The sequence below is a fragment of the Crocuta crocuta genome, unplaced genomic scaffold (genome assembly GCF_008692635.1).
Source record: "Crocuta crocuta isolate KB4526 unplaced genomic scaffold, BGI_CrCroc_1.0 scaffold755, whole genome shotgun sequence".
In the NCBI taxonomy this organism is placed as follows: Eukaryota; Metazoa; Chordata; class Mammalia; order Carnivora; family Hyaenidae; genus Crocuta; species Crocuta crocuta.
The window spans coordinates 529,665-549,441 of NW_027531305.1; the positions used below are offsets into that span (position 1 = coordinate 529,665).

At 57.8% G+C, this 19,777-nt stretch overlaps 1 protein-coding gene across 1 annotated transcript in view; it reads right to left on the reverse strand.

Annotated features, from left to right (window-relative positions):
* Positions 1-19,777, reverse strand: part of NOTCH3 (notch receptor 3) — a 43,999-nt gene that overhangs the window by 13,625 nt on the left and 10,597 nt on the right. Inside the window, 25 exon segments of the mRNA XM_077771629.1 lie at positions 1,880-2,212; positions 4,512-4,914; positions 4,917-5,031; positions 5,393-5,511; positions 5,594-5,851; positions 5,938-6,070; positions 6,639-6,823; positions 7,254-7,407; positions 7,523-7,724; positions 8,157-8,382; positions 9,525-9,680; positions 10,144-10,257; positions 10,482-10,633; positions 10,708-10,900; positions 11,579-11,689; positions 11,797-12,030; positions 12,587-12,700; positions 13,178-13,291; positions 13,912-14,103; positions 14,106-14,207; positions 15,063-15,296; positions 15,384-15,506; positions 15,599-15,937; positions 16,020-16,162; positions 19,563-19,641. Of these exon segments, the coding sequence (XP_077627755.1) occupies positions 1,880-2,212; positions 4,512-4,914; positions 4,917-5,031; positions 5,393-5,511; positions 5,594-5,851; positions 5,938-6,070; positions 6,639-6,823; positions 7,254-7,407; positions 7,523-7,724; positions 8,157-8,382; positions 9,525-9,680; positions 10,144-10,257; positions 10,482-10,633; positions 10,708-10,900; positions 11,579-11,689; positions 11,797-12,030; positions 12,587-12,700; positions 13,178-13,291; positions 13,912-14,103; positions 14,106-14,207; positions 15,063-15,296; positions 15,384-15,506; positions 15,599-15,937; positions 16,020-16,162; positions 19,563-19,641 (4,528 nt within the window).

Genomic DNA, 19,777 nt, shown 5'->3' on the forward strand with positions numbered 1-19,777 from the left:
CTCACCATGCTGGGTCCCCAGTCTGGCATCCCACCTCACCCCGCCCCCCAAGGCCAGCAGTGTCCCCCCCAGCCATGAATCCAGGGGGCACTAGGCACCGTTTTCACGTCAACATCTCTAGTGGATGCCGTGGGCGCTCGCCCAGGTCTCCTTTATCGGGCCGGTGAGCCCGTCTCCCAACTACTGTGAGTGGGGCCTCCTAACAGCTGAAGTGGGGACCTCTTCACCTGGGAGGTCCCTTGGCGCGGGCCTCAGCCAGTGACTGGCTGATTTGGGGTGTACGAGGGGGCCCTCCTGTCACAAGGTGGGATGGGCTCTGAGGTGCTAGTCGCTCCAGAGCTCCCTGAGGCCAGACTGAGGCTACTTCAGCCTCCTTTGCTCCCTGCCGCATCCTGCTTCTCTTTCCCTCTCTCCTGAGAGCGCCCCCTTCCGTAGGGCACGTGTACCTGCATCCCTGCCTCAGGCTCTGCTTCCGGGAACCCACCCCTCCCAACTCCATCTTGCCGTGAGATCCTTAGTGCTACATGGCCTGGTTCTCCTCCTGTCTCCCTGGCTGCCCCTGCTCCTTTGTTTTTGTTTTGTTTGTTTTTTACATTTCCATGTATTTTCTTTAATATCTTTTTTTTTTTTCTAGAGAGAGAGAGAAAGAGTGCAAGCAGGGGAGGAGCAGAGACAGGGAGACACAGAATCTGAAGGAGGCTCCAGGCTCTGAGCTGTCAGCACAGGGACTCGGGGCTCAAGCTCACGAGCCGTGAGATCGTGACCTAAGCCAAAGTCAGAAGCTTAAGTGCCCCAACTCCTTCTCCCTTCTGAGCTGACTTCCCTCAACCACTCCTTAGGTCTCACTGTCGCCAGATCATTCTTCCATCCCCACTTGTTTGAGTCCCTCCCATGGCTTCAAGATCGTTTCGTCTTTCTTGTCCATGTCTTCAGCCTCTGGCTGTCTCCTGGGGGGGCGTCCATGATACCCCCAGACTCCTCAGATTCTGCAAGCCTAAAAATGACCCCTATTTATCACCCTGTGTCCTTTTTCTTAATGAGACACGTCCAGTGAGTCCATCAATGCACCCAAGGACTAGCATATCATGTCTTTATTCCATGTCCCCCATCCCAGCCCTACCCAGTCAGAGCCTCTGCCCTCCATTTCTAGAACCCAGCCCTCCTCTGTCAGGGGGCCCTCCCAGCTCACGGGCCGTATTTCCCTTCTGACCACCCTACCAGGCCACCATCAGAAAAGTTCTCTGTTTTCCATTTCTAAAAAACTAAAAGTATGTTTGCCCCTAACCACTCTGCTCCCCAAGGGCCTCTGTGGGTACCCGGAGGTGTTTGGGGTTGTCACATCTTGTGGGGGGAAGGGATGCTACCTGCATGTAGTGGGTGGAGGCCAAGCATGCTGTTGCTAAGCATCCTACAGTGCAGAAGATCACCTCCCCTCCTCCCCCAGCAAAGAATGATCCAGCCCAGGGAGCACGTGGGTGGCTCAGTCTAAGCATCCGACTTCAGCTCAGATCAAGATCTCATGGTTGGTGGGTTCAAGCCCTGCCTCAGGCTCTGTGCCGACAGCTCGGAGCCCAGAGCCTGAAGCCTGCTTCAGATTCTCTCTCTCTCTCTCTCTCTCTCTCTCTCTCTCCCCAGCCCCCACTCTTGCTCCGTCTCTCCAAAATGAATAAACGTGGGGGGGAAAAACCGGAAGAAAGAAAAGAATGATCCAGCCCCAAATGTCAACGGGCTGAAGCGGAGGCGTGCTCGATGCTCTACCAAGAAGACTCTCGAACACGTTCAGGGAAGTGAAACCACGAGCCCCGACCGGCCGCGCTCCTTCGCCCCCAGATGTCGGCGCCCCCGGCGGCGGGGGTTGCTCAAGCGCGGAGCCACTCACCCGATCACCTCCGGGGCCAGCTCCCGCCGGTTCCGGGCTTCGGGGCCGGGGCCGGGCCGGTGGTACGGGAAGACCATGGCCTGACCGTGCTCGTCCAGGCGGAAGCGCAGCGACGTGCGCAGGATGCCGCTCAGCCGCTGCAGGAAGTCGGCGCTGGAGCGCAGCAGCTCCTCGGGCGGCAGCAGCACGGTGAGCACCAGCACCCCGCGGGCCAGCAGCGCGGGCACCTCGGCCGCGCAGTCCAGCCCGTCCCAGCCGCACTCCTCCGTGTTGCAGCCCTGGTCGCAGCGGCCGTCCGCGAAGTGGTCCGCGCAGTACTTCTCGTACACGGGGCTGGGGGGAGGGGCGGGGAGTCAGGGGGCGTCCAACCCACATACACACCCCCATAGGGTGCCCGGGGCTCCGGAGACCCAAGGGGGGACGGACAGCGAGAGGAGGCCGGGAGACACGGGGGACCAGAATGTATCCGGCGTGTGTCAGGCTCTCCGCAAACCCGGGCGTTCCTTCACTAATTGTTTTTTTTTTTTTAATGTTTTGTTTATTTCTAGGAGAGAGAGACAGAGAGACAGCGTGAGCAGGGGAGGGTCAGAGAGAGAGGGAGTCACAGACTGAACAGGCTCCAGGCTCTGAGCTGGCAGTCAGCACAGAGCCCGACGCGGGGCTCGAACCCACGAACCGCGAGATCATGACCTAAGCGAAAGTCGGACGCTTAACCGACTAAGCCACCCAGGCGCCCCGTCACTAATTGTTAATAAATAGGTAACGGCGGACAGACGCCTGATGTGTGCTGGACATTGCTGTAGGCAGCCAGGATACGGCTGGGACACAAATCCTGAGCCCTGGAGAGCAGGCATTCCAAGGGGCAGAGACAGACATTAAATAAAGATGAAGGGGGGGCGCCTGGGTGGCTCAGTCGGTTGACCCTCCGACTTCAGCTCAGGTCATGATCTCACAGTTCATGGGTTCGAGCCCCTCGTCAGGCTCTGTGCTGACAGCTCAGAGCCTGGAGCCTGCTTCAGATTCTGTGTCTCACTCTCTGCCCCTCCCCCTCTCATGCTCTGTCTCTCTCTGTCTCAAGAATAAATAAAACATTTAAAAAAAAAGATGAAGGGGCAGAATACTCAGCCTTTCAACTACACACCAGTAAAAGCTAAATGTAAACACACACGAACACACACGGCGCTCTTTGGAACTAAATGCTAAGGAGAAAAATGAAGCAGGGGAAGTGTAGGGGTGGCCAGGGAGGAGCCAGGTGGCTTCCTCGGGGAAGAATATTCCAGAAAGAGAGAACAGCCAGTCAGTGCAAAGACCCTAAGGTGGGACCAAGCCGGGGGTATCTGAGAAATGGCAGAGGCCAGCCAGGGTGAGCGAGGAGGCGAGTGGGGGACAATGAGGACAGGGACATAAAAGTGAGAAAAGGGTTCCAGGCAGACACAGGGACACAAGAAGCAGAGTTGGGGCCACCGGGTTGTGGGGGGGACTCAGTCGGTTAGGGGGTCTGACTCTTGATTGCAGCTCAGGTCATGATCTTGCGGTTCCTGCGTTCAAGCCTCACATTGGGCTCTGCACTGACAGTGCAGAGCCTTATTGGGATTCCCTCTCTCTCCTTCTCTCTCTCTCTGCGCCCCTCCCCCACTCATAAGGTTTCTCTCAAACTTAAAAAAAAAAGAGGCAGAGCACAGGATGGACAGATGGAATGAGACAGAAAGACAGGGCTCATGAATTGACAGACAGGGGCAGAGGATGGGCTGGGATAGAGAGGTAGGGGCGTGGACAGAGGAACAGGCATAGAGAGAGGCAAAAATGGGGAGTGGATGGACAGAAGGACAGACAGAAGAGACACATGGATGAATGTGGATGAAGAGGCACAGAGATGAACGGACACGTAGACTGGCATAAGAACAGACAGATGGGGGGGCACCTGGGTGACTCAGTCGGTTAAGCGTCCGACTTCGGCTCAGGTCATGATCTCACGGTTCGTGGGTTCGAGCCTCGTGTCGGGCTCTGTGCCGACAGCTCAGAGCCTGGAGCCTGTTTCAGATTCTGTGCTCCCCCCCCTCTCTGCCCCTTCCCTGCTCACNCATACTGTCTCTCTCTCAGAAATAAATAAAATGTTAAAAATTAAAAAAAAAAAAAAAAAGAATAGATAGATGGATGGACAGGTGAGGTTCAAGGATGGACCGGAAGAGGCATAGACAGACATTTGGGTGTATGGAGGAATGAAAGGAATTCATGGATGGACAGAACAAAGTCCAAGATGGACGATAAGGACGCAGGGAGAGACAGATGGAATGCACCGGCAGAAAGACAGGCAGGCAGGGCACATGGATGGACCGACGGATGGACAAACAGGTGATGGTATGTGTGGATGGAGGGCAGTGGCACATGGATGGGCAGATGAGATGCACAGACAGACAAACAGCACTTGGCTGGGCAGACAGAATACACCAAGAAACGGAGGAGGCAAATGTATGAACGGTCCCGCAGTCTAAAGAGGGACTGACGTTAGGGAAATGAATGGGCAGATAGAGAAGCGGGACCGTGGATGGGCAGGTGTGGCTCATGGACAGAGAAGACACGGACTGAGGGCGAACGATGGAATGGATGGCAGACAGCAGACGGAGGGGCTCACTTGCAGGCGCGGTCCCGGCCGCCCGCGCGGCAATCGAAGTTGTCATAGAGGCAGGCGGGCGAGCTGCAGGCGGGGTCGCAGCGGCTGTTGTTGAAGAGGCGCCAGCACTGCAGCGCCGCGCACTGCCGCCAGGGGTCGCCCACGCTCAGCGAGCAGTCGCCGCCGTCCCAGCCGCAGCCCGGGCTGTTGCACTCGCGGTCGCAGCGCTTGTCCCCGCTCTTGGCCTCGCAGGCGGCGCTCGGGCACAGCGGCTCCTCAGGGGCCTCGGGCGCCGCCGCGGGCACCTCGCAGCGCGGTCCATCCCAGCCTGGCGCGCACGCGCAACGGAAGAAAGGTGCAAGGGGCGCTGGGCCGCAGGAGCCGCCGTGGAGGCAGGGGGAGGCCAGGCAGCTGGCCCTGGCNGTCCCGGGGGGCAGGCGCAGCGCGGCCCACGGACCGTCTGCTGGCACGGGACGCCTGCCGGGCACTGCAGCTCCCGGCAGGAGCGCGCCACCCGCTCGCAACGCGGGCCCCAGAATGGCTGCAGATGGGGTGGGGTAGGGGGAGAGGGGAGGGAGGGATTTGGAAGGGTGGAGAAGAGAGAGAGGGGAGAATAGGGGTGAGGGCTTGAGAAGGTTGAGGCTCCAATCTCCCCAGGTCCCTCCACACCTCTCCCCCCCCATTGGAGGCCCCACCTTGCAGATAAGCCCCGCCTTCCCCAGGAGGCCTTGTCTTCAAACCCCAGTGGGTGCCAGTGGGCCCCAAACACACACACACACAGTGTCCAGGTATTTTCAGTATTTCTCAGAAACCCCCTTCCCTTCCGCTTCTTCTCCCCTAAAGCCACATCCTCCATCGTGGCCAAGCTCGCACTCTTCTCCCAGGGCCCTGAGAGGACCTACTGGAATGCAGCGGCAGGTAAATGTCAGCATGCCCCCAGGTCCTGGGCTGGGACGGCACTGGCCTCCGTGCTGGCATGGCTGGGACTCGCAGGGAGACAGGACGGTCTGACAGCGGGGACCTGGACAAGCGGGAGCAAGTGGATCAGCCGCAGTGTAGGAACCGGGGCAGGATCCCAGGGCAGCCGCCTCCCCCACGCTTACCTGTGAAGCCAGTACGACAGAGGCAGCGGAAGCCCCCACCTGGGTCCTGCAGACAATCCCGAGTGTGTGCCTCGTGGCAGGCACCCGGGTGACACTCATTGATGTCTGCCTCACAGCGCAGGCCGGTGTACCCGGGGGGGCAGGTGCAGCGGAAGCCACCCACGAGGTCCACGCAGGTACCATTGTGCAGGCAGCGGGGGCCCTGGTCCAGGGGCGGGCCTGGGCCACAATCATCCTCATTAATCTCACAGAGCACGCCTTGGGGAGGGGAAGATGAGGGAGCAGTCAGGAAGGGATGGAGACCCAAGCTCCCTTCCTGTCCCCCACCCCTGGCCCTGGCGTACCCAGCGTTCCCGGGGGGCAGGAGCAGAGATAGCGGGCCACGAGGTCAATGCAGAAGCCCCCGTTCTGGCAGGGCTGGGAGGCACACTCATCCACATCCTCCTCACAGTTGTCCCCAGTGTAGCCAGCTGGACACTGCAGTGATGTGAGACGGGGATCACTAAGCCCGGGGGGGACACAGGTCCTCCCCACGAAGACACGGAGATGGCAGTACAAAAAGACATACAGTCGTCCAAAGCACAGAGGCACAACCAGTGTGCAGAACACACACGCAGTACAAGGGAGCCCACTCAGACCCAGAGGCCACCCAGATACGGAGAGTTACAGACACACCCAATGCAGAGGGACCCACGCATACAAATGCACAGGACAGACACACAGGAGCTACACCCAGATACCCGGATACACCCAAAACACATAGAACAGACACACCAGCACACGCATTCACACCCAAAAAGACAGGGCACCCAGAGCGGTACGAGGTACATCCAGGAAACAATGAAAGACAAAGACAGCCCCACTGGACAGAACGTCCCTTAGATCAACCGAGAAATACACCACATGATGACACCCAGAGACAGAAGAGCAAAAACCCAGACATGTCCAGAGAGAGCCACGCCCACACCAGGTCACAGACACACAGAAGTGTGCGCGCGCACACCCAGAATGACACCCACATTCCTCGACTCGGGGCGCCCCTTACCTCGCACACATAACCACCCATGTAGCCACGGCAGGTGCCCCCGTGCTGGCAGCGCTGGGCAGAGCAGGGGTCCACCTCCTGCTCACAGTGGCTTCCGGTGCGGCCTTCCGGACACACGCAATAGTGGGAATTGTCCTTGTCCACACACTGCCCACCAGTCTGACACAGCTCTTCCAGCCGCACCCCTGCACAGAGGAGAGCAGTGTCAGGCACGCACTTGCCCCTCCCTGCCAGCATCACTCACGCCATCACCAAACACCCCTGCTGGCCTCGGTCACCAGGGTCTCACACACATTGCGTCTTGTTGTCACACATCTCCCCACACTGGCACCATCTCGGTCACGAACACCCAAACACACACCCACACCTCTCCTGCCCACATAGTGCAGTCACACACAGCATCTCAGACGTCATCCCAGCCACCTGAGGGCGACAGAGGCGTACACCATCCTGGCCCTGGCCAGCTGTCACACGGTCACACATCCACAAACACTCAGCCACACACCCCATGCCGCCCACATGCTCTGTCATACCCGTATTCGGCTCACATTAGCAAGAAGCCTGTGCACACACACCCTCGCGAGCCCCGCACCCCGCCTCTGTGCTCCCCCTCACCGATCTGGGCTGCAGCCTCCCTGCAGGGCACGCTCCGGATGTCACAGATGCGGCCGCTCCACCCCGGAGGGCAAAGGCAGTAGAAGGAGGTCCCGGTCCGGGCACAGTGACCCCCGTTCTGACAGGGCGCGCGGCTGCACCAGTCTACCAGTGTCTGGAGGGGAAGCTCTCAGCGTCTCAGCGACGACCTCCCAGAAGCCGCACCCCAGCTTCCCCAGGGTCCCGGACCCTCCAAATGCCTCCCCGGGGCCCCCGATGACCACACCCACCTGGCACTGAGCGCCAGTGAAGCCCTCGGGGCAGGTGCAGCGGAAGCCGGGGTGGGCGGCAGTGCAGACGCCCCCATGCAGGCAGGGCCGAGAGAGGCAGGGGTCGGCCTCGTGTTGGCAGTGTGCGCCCGTGTAGCCGGGGCGGCACTGGCAGCTGAACGAATTCACGCCGTCCACGCAGGTCCCGCCGTGGAAGCAGGAGCTGAAGGGAACGGAAGTGCAGGCCAGGCCGGTCAGGCTCCACCCCCAGGCAGGCCCCGCCTTCCTGGCCCCTCCTGGGTCGGGGCGCACTCTCTGACCCCCCTTATGCCCACCCCCAGCAGAGGCTGCAGCTGCTGCAGAGGTTCTCCCCCCTCCGCCTCCTGTCCCTTAGCCCCAGCTTACCAAGTACTTGAGAACCAAGGTGGGAGCCACAGGAAGCCCCACCCCGCCCCCGCCTGGCCCCCTCAGGGACCAGCGTCCCCTAAGGTGACCTCCAAACAGACGCAGGGACCCTTCCCGGACACTGCTCCATCGAATCAGAGTTGTGACGTGGGTGCCAAGCCGAGAACCCCCATCTTGTCCCCTTCCTTCGCCCGTTCCCCACCCCGTCCGATGCCAGTACCCCTGAGCTCCCAGCAGAGGCGCCACACACCTGGGGCTGCAGTCGGGTAGGTCCTGCTCACAGCGGAAGCCACCATATCCAGGTGGGCAGGTGCAGGTAAAGGAGGCCACGTGGTCGGTGCAGGTGCCCGGGCCACAGGGGCTGCTCAGACACTCGTCCACGTCGCGGGCACAGCGGGGACCGGCAAAGCCAGGGAGGCAGGAGCATGAAAAGGAGCCCACGCCATCCTGGCAGGAGCCACCATTCAGGCAGGGGTCTAGGGTCCGAAGGGAGGAGGCCTGGTCATACACCTGACCCCCATCAGGTCATACACCTGCCCCAGCCGTGCCTTTCACAGAGGGCAATCGGGAGGCAACCAGGCTTAACTGAGAGGGGCTCCTCCGGTCAGAGGGATCAAATTCTGTCCCCTCTGTGGCTTCATCTCCTCCCTACTGTGGAAACCTCACCTCTGTGCAAGGAGGAGCGGGATGGGGGAGCCAAAAGGTCCCTTCGAGCTGCCGAGCTGCCAAGCACATGCTGCTGGTTAGTTATATCTACTTAATTCCTCGTCCAGACCTGTGCTGGCCAGGATAGTGACCATTGGCCACATGTGGCTATTAAGCCCTTGACAGGTGCCTAGTCCAAATTGGGATGTGCCATAAGAGTAAAATACGGGGCGCCTGGGTGGCTCAGTCGGTTGGGCATCCGACTTCGGCTCAGGTCATGATCTCGCAGTTCGTGGGTTCGAGCCCTGCATCGGGCTCTGGGCTGACAGCTCAGAGCCTAGAGCCTGCTTCAGATTCTGTGTCTCCCTCTCTCTCTGACCCTCCCCTGCTCATGCTGTCTCTCCCCCTCTCTCAGAAATAAATAAAACATTAAAAAAATAAAATAAAATAAGAGTAAAATACACACTGGATTTCTGATTTTGAAGACTTGGTGTAAAAAATGTAAAATATCTCAATAACCTTTATCGATTACATGTCGAAATCACATTTTATATATTAGTTCAATTAAAATATATTATTAAATTTAATATCTTTTTTTTTTTTTGCTTTTTCAATGTGGCTGCTAGACAAATTTTAAGTGTACATGTGGCTTGCATTGTTGGCCTATCAGAAAATGTTCCCGGGGGACCCATGGGGGGCCTGTTATGTTCCCCTTTACGCATAATGTTAACTTGTTCGCTGCCAGAGGCAGTCTACAGGCTTCAGACAGACCTGTGCTCCAATCGCAGCGCAACCCTCTGCTTGCTGTGTGACCTTGGGCAAATCGCTTGACCTCTCTGGGGCCTCAGTTTCCATAAAATGGGGAAAGAGCACAGTGACGAGAAAATGGAAGGACAGTGCTAGGCACCCAGTGTGGACTTCATGAACACGTTCTCCAGAGCAGCACCCGCCCTGGGAACTCCCCGGAACTCACTGGGGTCACAGTCATCGATGTCCTGATCACAGGAGGGGCCGCTGTACCCCCCATGGCAGGTGCAGCTGAAACTCCCCGCCAGGTTGGTGCAAGTCCCGTGGGGGCCACAGGGCGAGGGGCCAGCACATTCATCCACATCCTGCTGGCATCGTGGGCCTGGGGATGGGGAGAAAGGTGATATCTAAGGTTAGAGGGGACCAGGTAGGGGCTGCTTCAGAACCTGAAGGCTGAGATGAGTGAATAGAGGAATAAGCCATGTTCTCATTTGCCCCTGGGTGTTTTACACGTGCTATTCCCAAACTGCCTTCCCTTTATTTCAGTGGGTAGCGAATGAATCCATTCTGAGGTCTGCCCTTCCAGGAAGGTGTCCCCAAACCCTCCACCTGAGTCCTAGCTTCCCCATCCCCAAATCCCTTCCTTTCCCCCAAACCTGACCACACGGGCTGCGAGCGTCTGCGTCCAGCTCGGTCCCTTCCTAAAAAGAAGCCCCTCAAAACCCAGACTTTTTTGTCTTCTGTTTTTCTTCTGTAAGTTTCCCTCTGGGTCCCCAGCACCACCCGGTATGCAGCAGGGTGCAGAGGAGGGGAAGGGGAGGGGCAGGAGGAAGCACGTGGTGTACCTTGCCATCCAGGGAGGCAGGAGCACACAGGCAGCTGGCCAGGGGCAGACTCGCAGTGGCCCCCATGCTCACAGGGGTTTGGGGTACAGGGGGATGGCAGCTCACACTGACGGCCTGTGGGGGGGCGCCAGGCAGAGTGAGATACTCTTGAGAGACTCCTTGTCCCCATCTTCCCCCAGGGTCCCCACCTTGATACCCACCTCCAAAGGTCCTGGGGGTGGGGGGAAGAGGAAAAGGAAAAGAAGGCAAATGTAAAGGAGGGAGAGTGGAGCAGGAAGGAAACGAGAAGGGAGAAGTGGGGAGGAAGAGCCTGGGGTGGGAATGTGGGGGACACACACCCTGGACACCAGGGGGACAGGTGCAGCGGAAGCCCATTCCATCGCTGGTACAAGTGCCGCCAGACCGGCAGGGCTGGGATTCACAGGCATCTCGAGCAAGGCTCTGGCTGCATCGGGGGCCGCTCCAGCCAGGCTCACACACGCAGTGGAACCTGGGAGGAAAGGCAGTCAGGGAGTGCATGTGGGCAGGGGGGCCTCAGGGGATGGGGCGGGGGAGAGGCCTCACCCTCCAGGTGCGTTGTGGCAGAGGCCGTGACTGCAGGGCTCTTGGGCACAGGGATGGCTCGGGGGAAGGCAGAGCGGGGGCAGGGAGCCAGGGGGGCAGAGGCAGCGGAAGCCATTTTCCCCATCCACACAGGAGCCTCCGTCACCGCACGGGCTGGACGCACACTCGTTGATCTCCACGTTGCAAAGGGGCCCTGGGGAGTGCGAAGGCAACTTCATCCCAGGACGAGGACGATGGTGCCAACGGGCAAAGACAACCTTGTCCCATTTAGCACGGCCACATCCTTGACCATCTATTATCTTATTTCGCTCTTGGACAAATTAGGACAGCCACCGCCTCAACCTAGAGCTACCTTGCCCCAGATCATACTCGTCCCCAAACTAAATGAAGTCACCTTCATTTTCATCAAGGATTACTTTGGTCCCATGAAGAAACACCCCCATCCCTGAGTCTGGACACCCTCATCTGAGTTCCAGGACGACTTTGAGCTGATATGTGGACAACCTCAGACCAGTAAGAGAGCATAATCTCAGGACTAAGCATAGACAGTCTCATTGGACAAGCATCTGCAAAGAGAAGGGCAAACTCAGCAAAGAATGGGGTGATTTCACCTTTGCCCCAAAAAACCTCCCTTCCTGGGTGGCTCAGTCGGTTAAGTGTCCGACTTCAACTCAGGTCATGATCTCAAGATTTGTGGGTTCAAGCCCTGCGTCGAGTTCTGTGCTGACAGCTCAGAGCCTAGAGCCTGCTTCGGATTCTGTGTCTCCCTCTCTCTGTGTCCCTCCCCCACTTGCACTCTGCCTCTCTCTCAAAAATAACTAAAACATTTTATATATATATATGAAAAAAATGCCCCATCCCACTTGCCCACCTGTGAAGCCAGGCTGGCAGACACAGTCATAGCGGTTGATGCCATCCCGGCAGACTCCAAAGGTGCAGGGGTTGCTGGCACAATCATCAATGTTCACCTCGCAGTTCACTCCTGGGGAAGGGGAACATGACAGGGGTAGCCGCCATTGAGCCCCACCAGGGGCACCATTCCCAAACCCTCTGTCCCCTCCAGATGTACGGTTTCAGCCCCAGCCCCACCTGTGGTGCCAGGAGGGCAGCGGCAGAGATACTTGTCCACCAAGTCTAGACATTTGCCTCCGTGGCGGCAGGGCTGGCTGCGGCACTCGTCCACCTGGCTCTCACAGCGCGTGCCTGTGTATCCCGGGGCACAGGCGCACGAGAAGCTGGCAATGCCATCTACGCAGCGCCCGTGGTGGCACGGGTCCGGGGAGCAGTCATCCACGTTGCGCTCACACAGAGTGCCTTCAAAGCCTGGGGGACCAAGGGATCAGGCTCCACCCACTTGCCAAGTCCTGCTCACGGCCGTGGTCTCGGCCCAATCCCAGCCCACCCCTACCTCGGGCCCTGCCCATCTAATTAGCAGGAGGTGGGCTTAATTCAGGTTCCGCCCCCGACTCCACCCAGCTCCAGGCTCCAGGATTTGCCCCTGGCCAAGACACTTGCACAGATAAACCCCACCCCAGGCCGAAACCGGCTTTCAGTCCTTACACTATCAGCCCTGTTCCACCTCACTCTATGCTCTAGAGTAGAAATGGAGACATATGGGAAGTGCCTGGGGATAGAGGACTTTGGACACGCCCCCTCCAACTTTTGCACTCAGTAGCTGCCAGACCCATTGGCCCCACCCCTACCTAGCCTTACCACGGTTAAGGGCCATCATTGGCTCCGCCCCCTGGCTGTCATTGGTTCTACTCAGGTCCTGTCTTGCTGTAGCCCCGCCCCCAAACTGCCCCCTAGGCTGTTATTTGCCTTCTCTCTCCCTTGCCCCGCCCCCAGACGCTTGCTGGCCTGTCAACGGCCTTCTCACCCTCTGCGCAGCGGCATTCGTAACCGTCGGGCTGATCCACACATTTGGCTCCGTTCCGGCAGGGTGTGCTCGCGCACTCATCCACATCCAGCTGACACATGGCCCCGCTGAAGCCTTAGGGTAGGGAGAGGGACGGGCAGAGGCCCGGACAGGATCAGAGAAGTCACCCCTTGCCAGCCCTGCCTTGTTTGGGTGGGATGACCATTTACTTAGTTGTAAATTAATTTCAGGGGCGCCTGGGTGGCTCTGTCGGTTAAGCATCCGACTTCGGCTCAGGTCATGATCTCACGATTCGTGAGTTCCAGCCCCGCACTGGGCTCTGTGCTGACAGCTGAGAGCCTGGAGCCTGCTTTAGATTCTGTCTCCTCTCTCTCCCCCTCCCTTACTCACACTCTCTCTCTCAAAAATAAACATTAAACACATTTTTTAATTTAAAAAAATAAAAAAATAAATTAATTTCAATGTTTTTCATAGCATCTGGTTTCTGTTACAATAATTGGTCACCTAGCATGGTCTTAACGGCTCCCACCCTACAGCCTTTGCCTCTGCAGGGACCTGCCTTTTTCAGGCTCCCTGGCCCAGTGTCCTCACCTGAAGGGCAGGTGCAGCTGAAGCCGTTGACTCTGTCCTTGCAGACCCCGCCATTGACACATGGGCTGCTTTGACACTCATCCATGTCCACCTCGCAATAAGTGCCTGTAAAGCCTAGCGAGTGAAGGAGGGGGGTTAGGGCAGTGGGGGTTGGCCTTGGGCCTAAAGGGAAAGCAAGTGGGAGGGTATTCCCTTTCCTACTCATAGATAGTTCCCTGAGCCTTGCTTGGCCTTGACCCCCAGCCCAACCCTAGATTCAGCTTTTGGCCTTATGATGGACCCTCAGCCAGCTGTGGCTCCAACTGATCCAAGGATGATGAGACTTGCCTTCAGACCACCCTCTTCCCTTTGCAGTCCTCAGTCTACCAGCCCCAGGGCCAACCACAGCCTTGGACCCACCCCAGCAAAAGTGCAAGTCCGCAGGCTCCACTTTAACTCACAGTAGCCCCTGGTTCCGCTCTTGTATCATCCCCACCCTCCAGCGGATCCGAAGCCACAGACTCCACTCCCTGCCCATCTGAGGTTCTGAGGACTCCATTTGATCAGGCCCCTAGTCTTGCACAAAGATTCTGCTCTGGCCCAGCCTCCACCTCATTCCAGGCTTCAGTCTCTCCGGGTCCCGTTCCAGCCCCACTTTCACTGTGTGTGTGGCGGGGGTGCTCCTTTTACTGTCTGCAGGGTTCCCTCACTCACCCCCAGCCTCAGGCTCCGCCCCCACCACACCCACCACGCACCTGCCATGCAGATGCAGGTGAACTGGCCTATGCGGTCAAGGCATGTGGCCTGGTTGCGGCAGGGCCCCGATAGGCACTCGTTGACATCAGTCTCGCAGCGCGGGCCGGTGTACCCACGGCCACACTGGCACAGGAAGGAGCCCTGTGTGTTCACACACCGGCCCAGGTGCTCACACGGGTTGGCGCCTGCAAGGGGAGGCATCNGATGGCCCGTCCATTCACTGGGTTCGTGTCACAGATAGCATCCTCGTGACAGGGATTGCTGACACAGGCATCATCCAGATGACACAGAAGCCCTGGCAAGGAATAGGCAGAGTTCAAGGGCGGACCCTCCAGCTCTGCCCAAAGATCCCACATCCCTCCCTTATTGTTTTGTGTTTTGTTTCTATTAACCTGCAGTGTATTTAGTAACTATTTTCCCAATCATTGATAATGAAAACTTTCAAATTTTTTTTTTTAATGTTTTATTTATTTCTAGGAGAGAGAGAGAGACAGCGTGAGCAGGGGAGGGTCAGAGAGAGAGGGAGTCACAGACTGAAACAGGCTCCAGGCTCCGAGCTGGCAGTCAGCACAGAGCCCGACGCGGGGCTCGAACCCACGAACCGCGAGATCATGACCTAAGCGAAAGTCGGACGCTCAACCGACTAAGCCACCCAGGCGCCCCGATAATGAAAACTTTCAAATGGACCAAAGAGTTAATTCATACACACACCACCTAGCTTAAACTAGTGTAAGCCTTATGTATCTTTTCTCTTGAACCATTTGCAAATGAGTTGGAAACATCCACGTATTGTTTTAAAATCCGTTGACTCCTTTTCTGATTATATACCCTCAACCCTTGGCTCATGGAGTATCCTCCCTCTGACATCCCCCGCCCTCCATATCCAAGTCCTCTTCCCAAACACCTTCCCTGACCTTTGCCACTTGCAAAAGTCCCCTCTCCTCGGTCACAGGATAGCTCTCCATCCCCACGGCTACTGCCCTGGACTGTGGGCCAGCCTTTTCTCGGGCCTCTCCCCGCCTCACCCTGCACCCCATAGCTGGCCTCCAACCTAATTATGCTATCGCTCAAGTCAGAGTGGATCCATCCTTTGCCCCACCGTGGAACCATCATTGGCTCCCTGCTGCCTACAAGGAAAACAGCCACTCACCAGTCTTGCCCATGGGACAGGCACAGTAGAACGAAGCCACGCGGTCATGGCAGGTGGCCCCGTGGAAGCACACGGCCGTGGCACAGTCATCGATATTCTGACTGCAGCTCTCGCCTGTCCAGCCATTGACGCAGACACAGCTGTGGCCGCCCAGTGTGTTGAAGCAGGTGCCCCCGTTGTGGCAAGCGTTGGGCTGCAGCTGGCATTCATCCACATCCTCCGTGCAGAACTGGCCTGTGGCACACACACGCACCTGTCCAGCCACCCAACGCATGCCCACCCGACGCCCACCACCTGGCTGCTCTCGGCCCTGGGGCTCACCTGTCCATTCAGGAGGGCACTGGCAATTGTAGGTGTTGACGCCATCCACACACGTGCCGCCATTGAGACATCGGTGCCCTGGACAGTCGTCCACATTCACTTCACAGTTCTGGCCCTTGAACCCTAGCAGAGGAGGAGGAGGCAAAGATGGTCACCGCCGGGCTGGCCTGCTGCCTGTCCACTCCTGCTGCCTCCCCAGGGAACAGCTCCCTCACCAGGGAGGCAGGCGCAGTCGTAGGTGAGATCGCCACTCTGTCTACATGTGCCCCCGTTTCGGCACGGCGAGGGGGCGCAGGGCACTGCGGCGTTCTCACACAGTGGGCCCGTGTAGCCAGCGGGGCACTGGCAGCGGAAGGACCCGGGCGTGTTGAGGCAGGTGCCACCATGGCGGCATGGCCCTCCCACGCGGCACTCATCCACGTCGCTTCGGCAGCTGCGGCCCTGGTAGCCGGGCGGGCAGGAGCAGAGGTACCGGCCATCGGGTCCCACAGAGCAGCGAGCACCGTGGCTACAGGGGCTGCTGAGGCAGGGGTCCGGCAGGGAGCAGTCGGGACCTAGAGGGCCCAGGAGAGGGTGAGCTCGGGCCGTGCACATCCTTGGTTGCCTCGGGCTCCCCTCCCCCAGACCATCCCTTACCTCGGAAGCCACGCGGGCAGCGGCAGGAGAAGCGGGCAGTGCCTGCCACCACCGAGCTCTGGCAGACGCCGCGGCCAGCACAGGGGCCCGAATGGCATGGGTCCTCCAGCTGGCACCGCTCGCCCACCCATCCTGGAGGGCACCTGTGGGCAGAGATAGCGTAGTACAGGGCAGTACTAGGATGGTAGGGGGCAGGAGAAGCCCAGGCACAAAGGTACACACAGGACGGAAAACTAGCAGCGGCGCCTGGGCTGCTCAGTTGGTTAAGTCAACTCTGGATTTCGTCTCAGGTCGTGATTTCACGGTTCCTGAGATGGAGCCCTGCATCCGGCTCTGTGCTGACAGCTCAGAGCCTGCTTGGGATGCTCTCTCTCTTCCTCTCTCTGCCCCTACCCTGCTCGTTTGCTCACACGAGTGCGCACGTGCTCTCTCTTTCTCTCAAAAATAAACATTAAACGCGCGCACACACACACAAGCAGACAGCCCAACAAACAGGCACACTCATCCATCCACGCGACAAATATTCACTGAGTACCTACTATGTTCTTAGCAATAGGAATACAGTCGCAAACACGATAAAAGTCATCCCCGCCCTCCTTATCCTCACAGCCAAGTTGGGCAAAGAGAAGACACACAAATAACGAATTATATCACATGCCAGCATGGGGTGGTGAGGGCCACCAAGAGTTTAGCGGGTTCTGAGTGACGGCCCCAGAAAAGGCATGCCCATGTCCCAGAACATGCGTCTCTGACCTTATTTGGAAAAAAGAATCTTTGCGGATGTAACTAAGTGACAGACATCAAGATGTGATCATCCTGGATTTTCAAAATGGGCCTTAAATCCGTTGGCAGAGGGGGATTTGGGAGGAAGCGTTAAAGGTCACATGAAGACAGAAACAGACATGAGAGTGTTGCGCCCACTCGCCACGGAGCACCTGAAACCACTAGAAGGTGGAAGAGGCCAGGAAGGACCCTCCTGAAAACCCCCTGGGGACCCAGGGCTGCCAACACGCCGATTTCAGACTTCCGGCCTCCGGAACTGTGAGAACCAATCTCTGCTGTTTTAAACCACCCAGGGGTTTTTTTTTTGTAATTTGTTACGGCAGCCAAGGATAAGACACAGGAGAAGGGAGGTGAGTGAAGACGGAAGACTAGCAGGATATTTTCAGCCTGCGGAAGGTACTGTGAAGAAGAGCCTTCCAGGCGGGAGAAACACAAGGTCTCAGACTCCAGAAGACCACCTCTCAGGCGCGCGCGCACACGCGCACACAGACTCAGAAACACACGGTTGGACACACTGGCCTGGCGAACATCCAGACCCTAAGCCACAACGCAGTTCACAGATGCGTAGCTCTCCGGTGGAGAGAGTAACTCTCATACATCCTCCTGGCCTTTCCTGGAGGCACAGCAACCCTTCCGGCCACCGGGAGGAGGAGGTGGACGCCAATTCTGGCCTCTCTCACGGGGACCGAGTCCTTCAGCCTGCACCCCCTTCCCCAAATCCACCAAGGCAACCTTGAGTGTGAAGGAGATCGGGCGGTTGGGCTTGAGGCCGGAAACCCCGGGAGAGACACCGGCGGAGGGGGGGGAAGAGGAGGTTGTGNGCTACTTTGAGGAAGGGGCTTGGGGGATCCATGGATGTGTGTGTGGGGTGACAGATTGGGGAGTCCCTGAAAAGATATGAGTGTTTAGAACCTTGAAAGCGATTGGGGGGCCCATGGGGAGTGGTTCCCACGGCCCACCTCTGGGGAGAGCCCGCTCCACTCCGGGCAGTCCGCGCTCCGGGCGGCCGCGCGAGCCGGTGATTCACCTGTTGAGGGGCGGGGCAGCCGCGGCAGCATTCACCTGTCGGCAGTATTCCAGGTGCGGAGCTCCACTGCGCAGGCGCCCGGCTCCGCGGCTCCGCCTCCCAGGTGAGTGGCTCCAGATAAGGTCGCACTTTCCCCCACCCCCACCATCTCAGGCTCCCGACCCGAGGAACCCGTTGAGCCAGGCTGAGCCCCTACCTGGGTGAGCCCAAGTGGGTCTCCAGTCAAAGTACGCGTGTAACTTCAAAGGGGCTCTCCTGGATCTAAAGTCACCCCCAAAACCACCCAGCTTGCGCCTGGCACACATGTTGTTGAATACATGAATACGTTATTGAACCAATCAATGGCTACTAGGTGATGTGCTATTACTAATGATGATATTATAAAAGGAATCAAGCATTTCCCCCATACCCTTGAGATGTTGCCCTTCATGACACCGATTTCCCGAGCCCCTACCATTATTAGCATTCATGGAGCATTTACTGTATACGCTGAGCACTATGCTGAGTTCATCACATGAAGAGTCTCTTAATCTTTACAATCAACCTCATAAAGGAATTCTTGACCCATTTTCCAGATGCAAAAACTGAGGTTCAAAGAGCTCAAAGCACTTGCTCAAGGTATCCCAGAGCCCAGAATTCAATTTCTTAACGTTTATTTTTGAGAGAGAAAGCAAGAGAATCCAAAGCAGGCTCCAGGCTCTGAGCTGTCAGCACCAAGCCTGACATGGTGCTTGAACTCATGAACTGCGAGATCATGACCTGAGCCAAACTCAGAGGCTTAACCGACTGAGCCACCCAGGCGCCCCTCCCAGAGCCCAGAATTCAAACCGAGCTCTGTCTCCGTCTGCTCAGTTCTTTCCCGGCCCCTGCTCTGCTCCTCCCAGCTCTCCGCCTTGCCTTGTATCATCTAACAACTGAATTTTTGAACCCCTTCACGGTCACAAGCCAGGAAGGAGCACCCATATTTCACAGATGCAGTGAGATTCAGAGAGAAGTGACTACCCCAAGGTCACACAACAATAGAGTGGCAGTGCAGGGCTGTATTACATGGCTCCTGTGTCCCCACCCCCCCCACCAAATGTTGATATATGGGAGGATCCAACTGAGGTACCCACTACTGCCAAGATCTGTTAATTGAATAATAACTACCTCCATCAGAGGCTTTACATGTGACTTCAGGCAGCCAAGAACTCTGTGAAGCAGGCATTAGTGCACGCCTGTTTTCCAGACGAGGACATGGAAGCTTAAAGAGTTTGAGTCCCAGGCAGTGAGCAACACAGTGTGGGATTTGAACCCAGGCCAGGCAGACTGCAGAGCCCCTGCTCTCAACCTTACTCATTTTTTTTTTAATGTTTTATTTATTTCTAGGAGAGAGAGAGAGACAGCGCGAGCAGGGGAGGGTCAGAGAGAAAGGGAGACACAGAATCTGAAGCAAGCTCCAGGCTCTGAGCTGGCGGTCAGCACAGAGCCCGACGCGGGGCTCGAACCCACGAACCGCGAGATCATGACCTAATCGAAAGTCGGACGCTTAACCGACTAAGCCACCCAGGCGCCCCAAACCTTACTCATTTCTTAATCCTGCTCGATTCCGATGGGGAAACAAGAAGTTGCCCAAACCATACACATGTAGAAAGTGGTAGAGACATCTGCGGTGGACACAGAGGCGAGGGGAGAAGACAGGCAACCTCCCCCCCAACACAGGACCCACTGATGGCTCAGAGCCAGGCACTCACAGGCAGGCAGCCTCCCGGGAGGGCAGCTGGGTGCAACGACCTCCATTCAGGCACGGGCTTCCGTCCAGGCAGGGGGGGGCTGTGGGGAGGGGAGCGAAGGAAAGTGGGGGGTCAGCCAGGCACCCAAGAACCCAAGTGCAGAGTGGCAGAGCCCATCTTCCCCCCCCCCAAGGGAACAGCTGCAACGGGCTGGGGGTGTTTCTGTGGGTGCATGG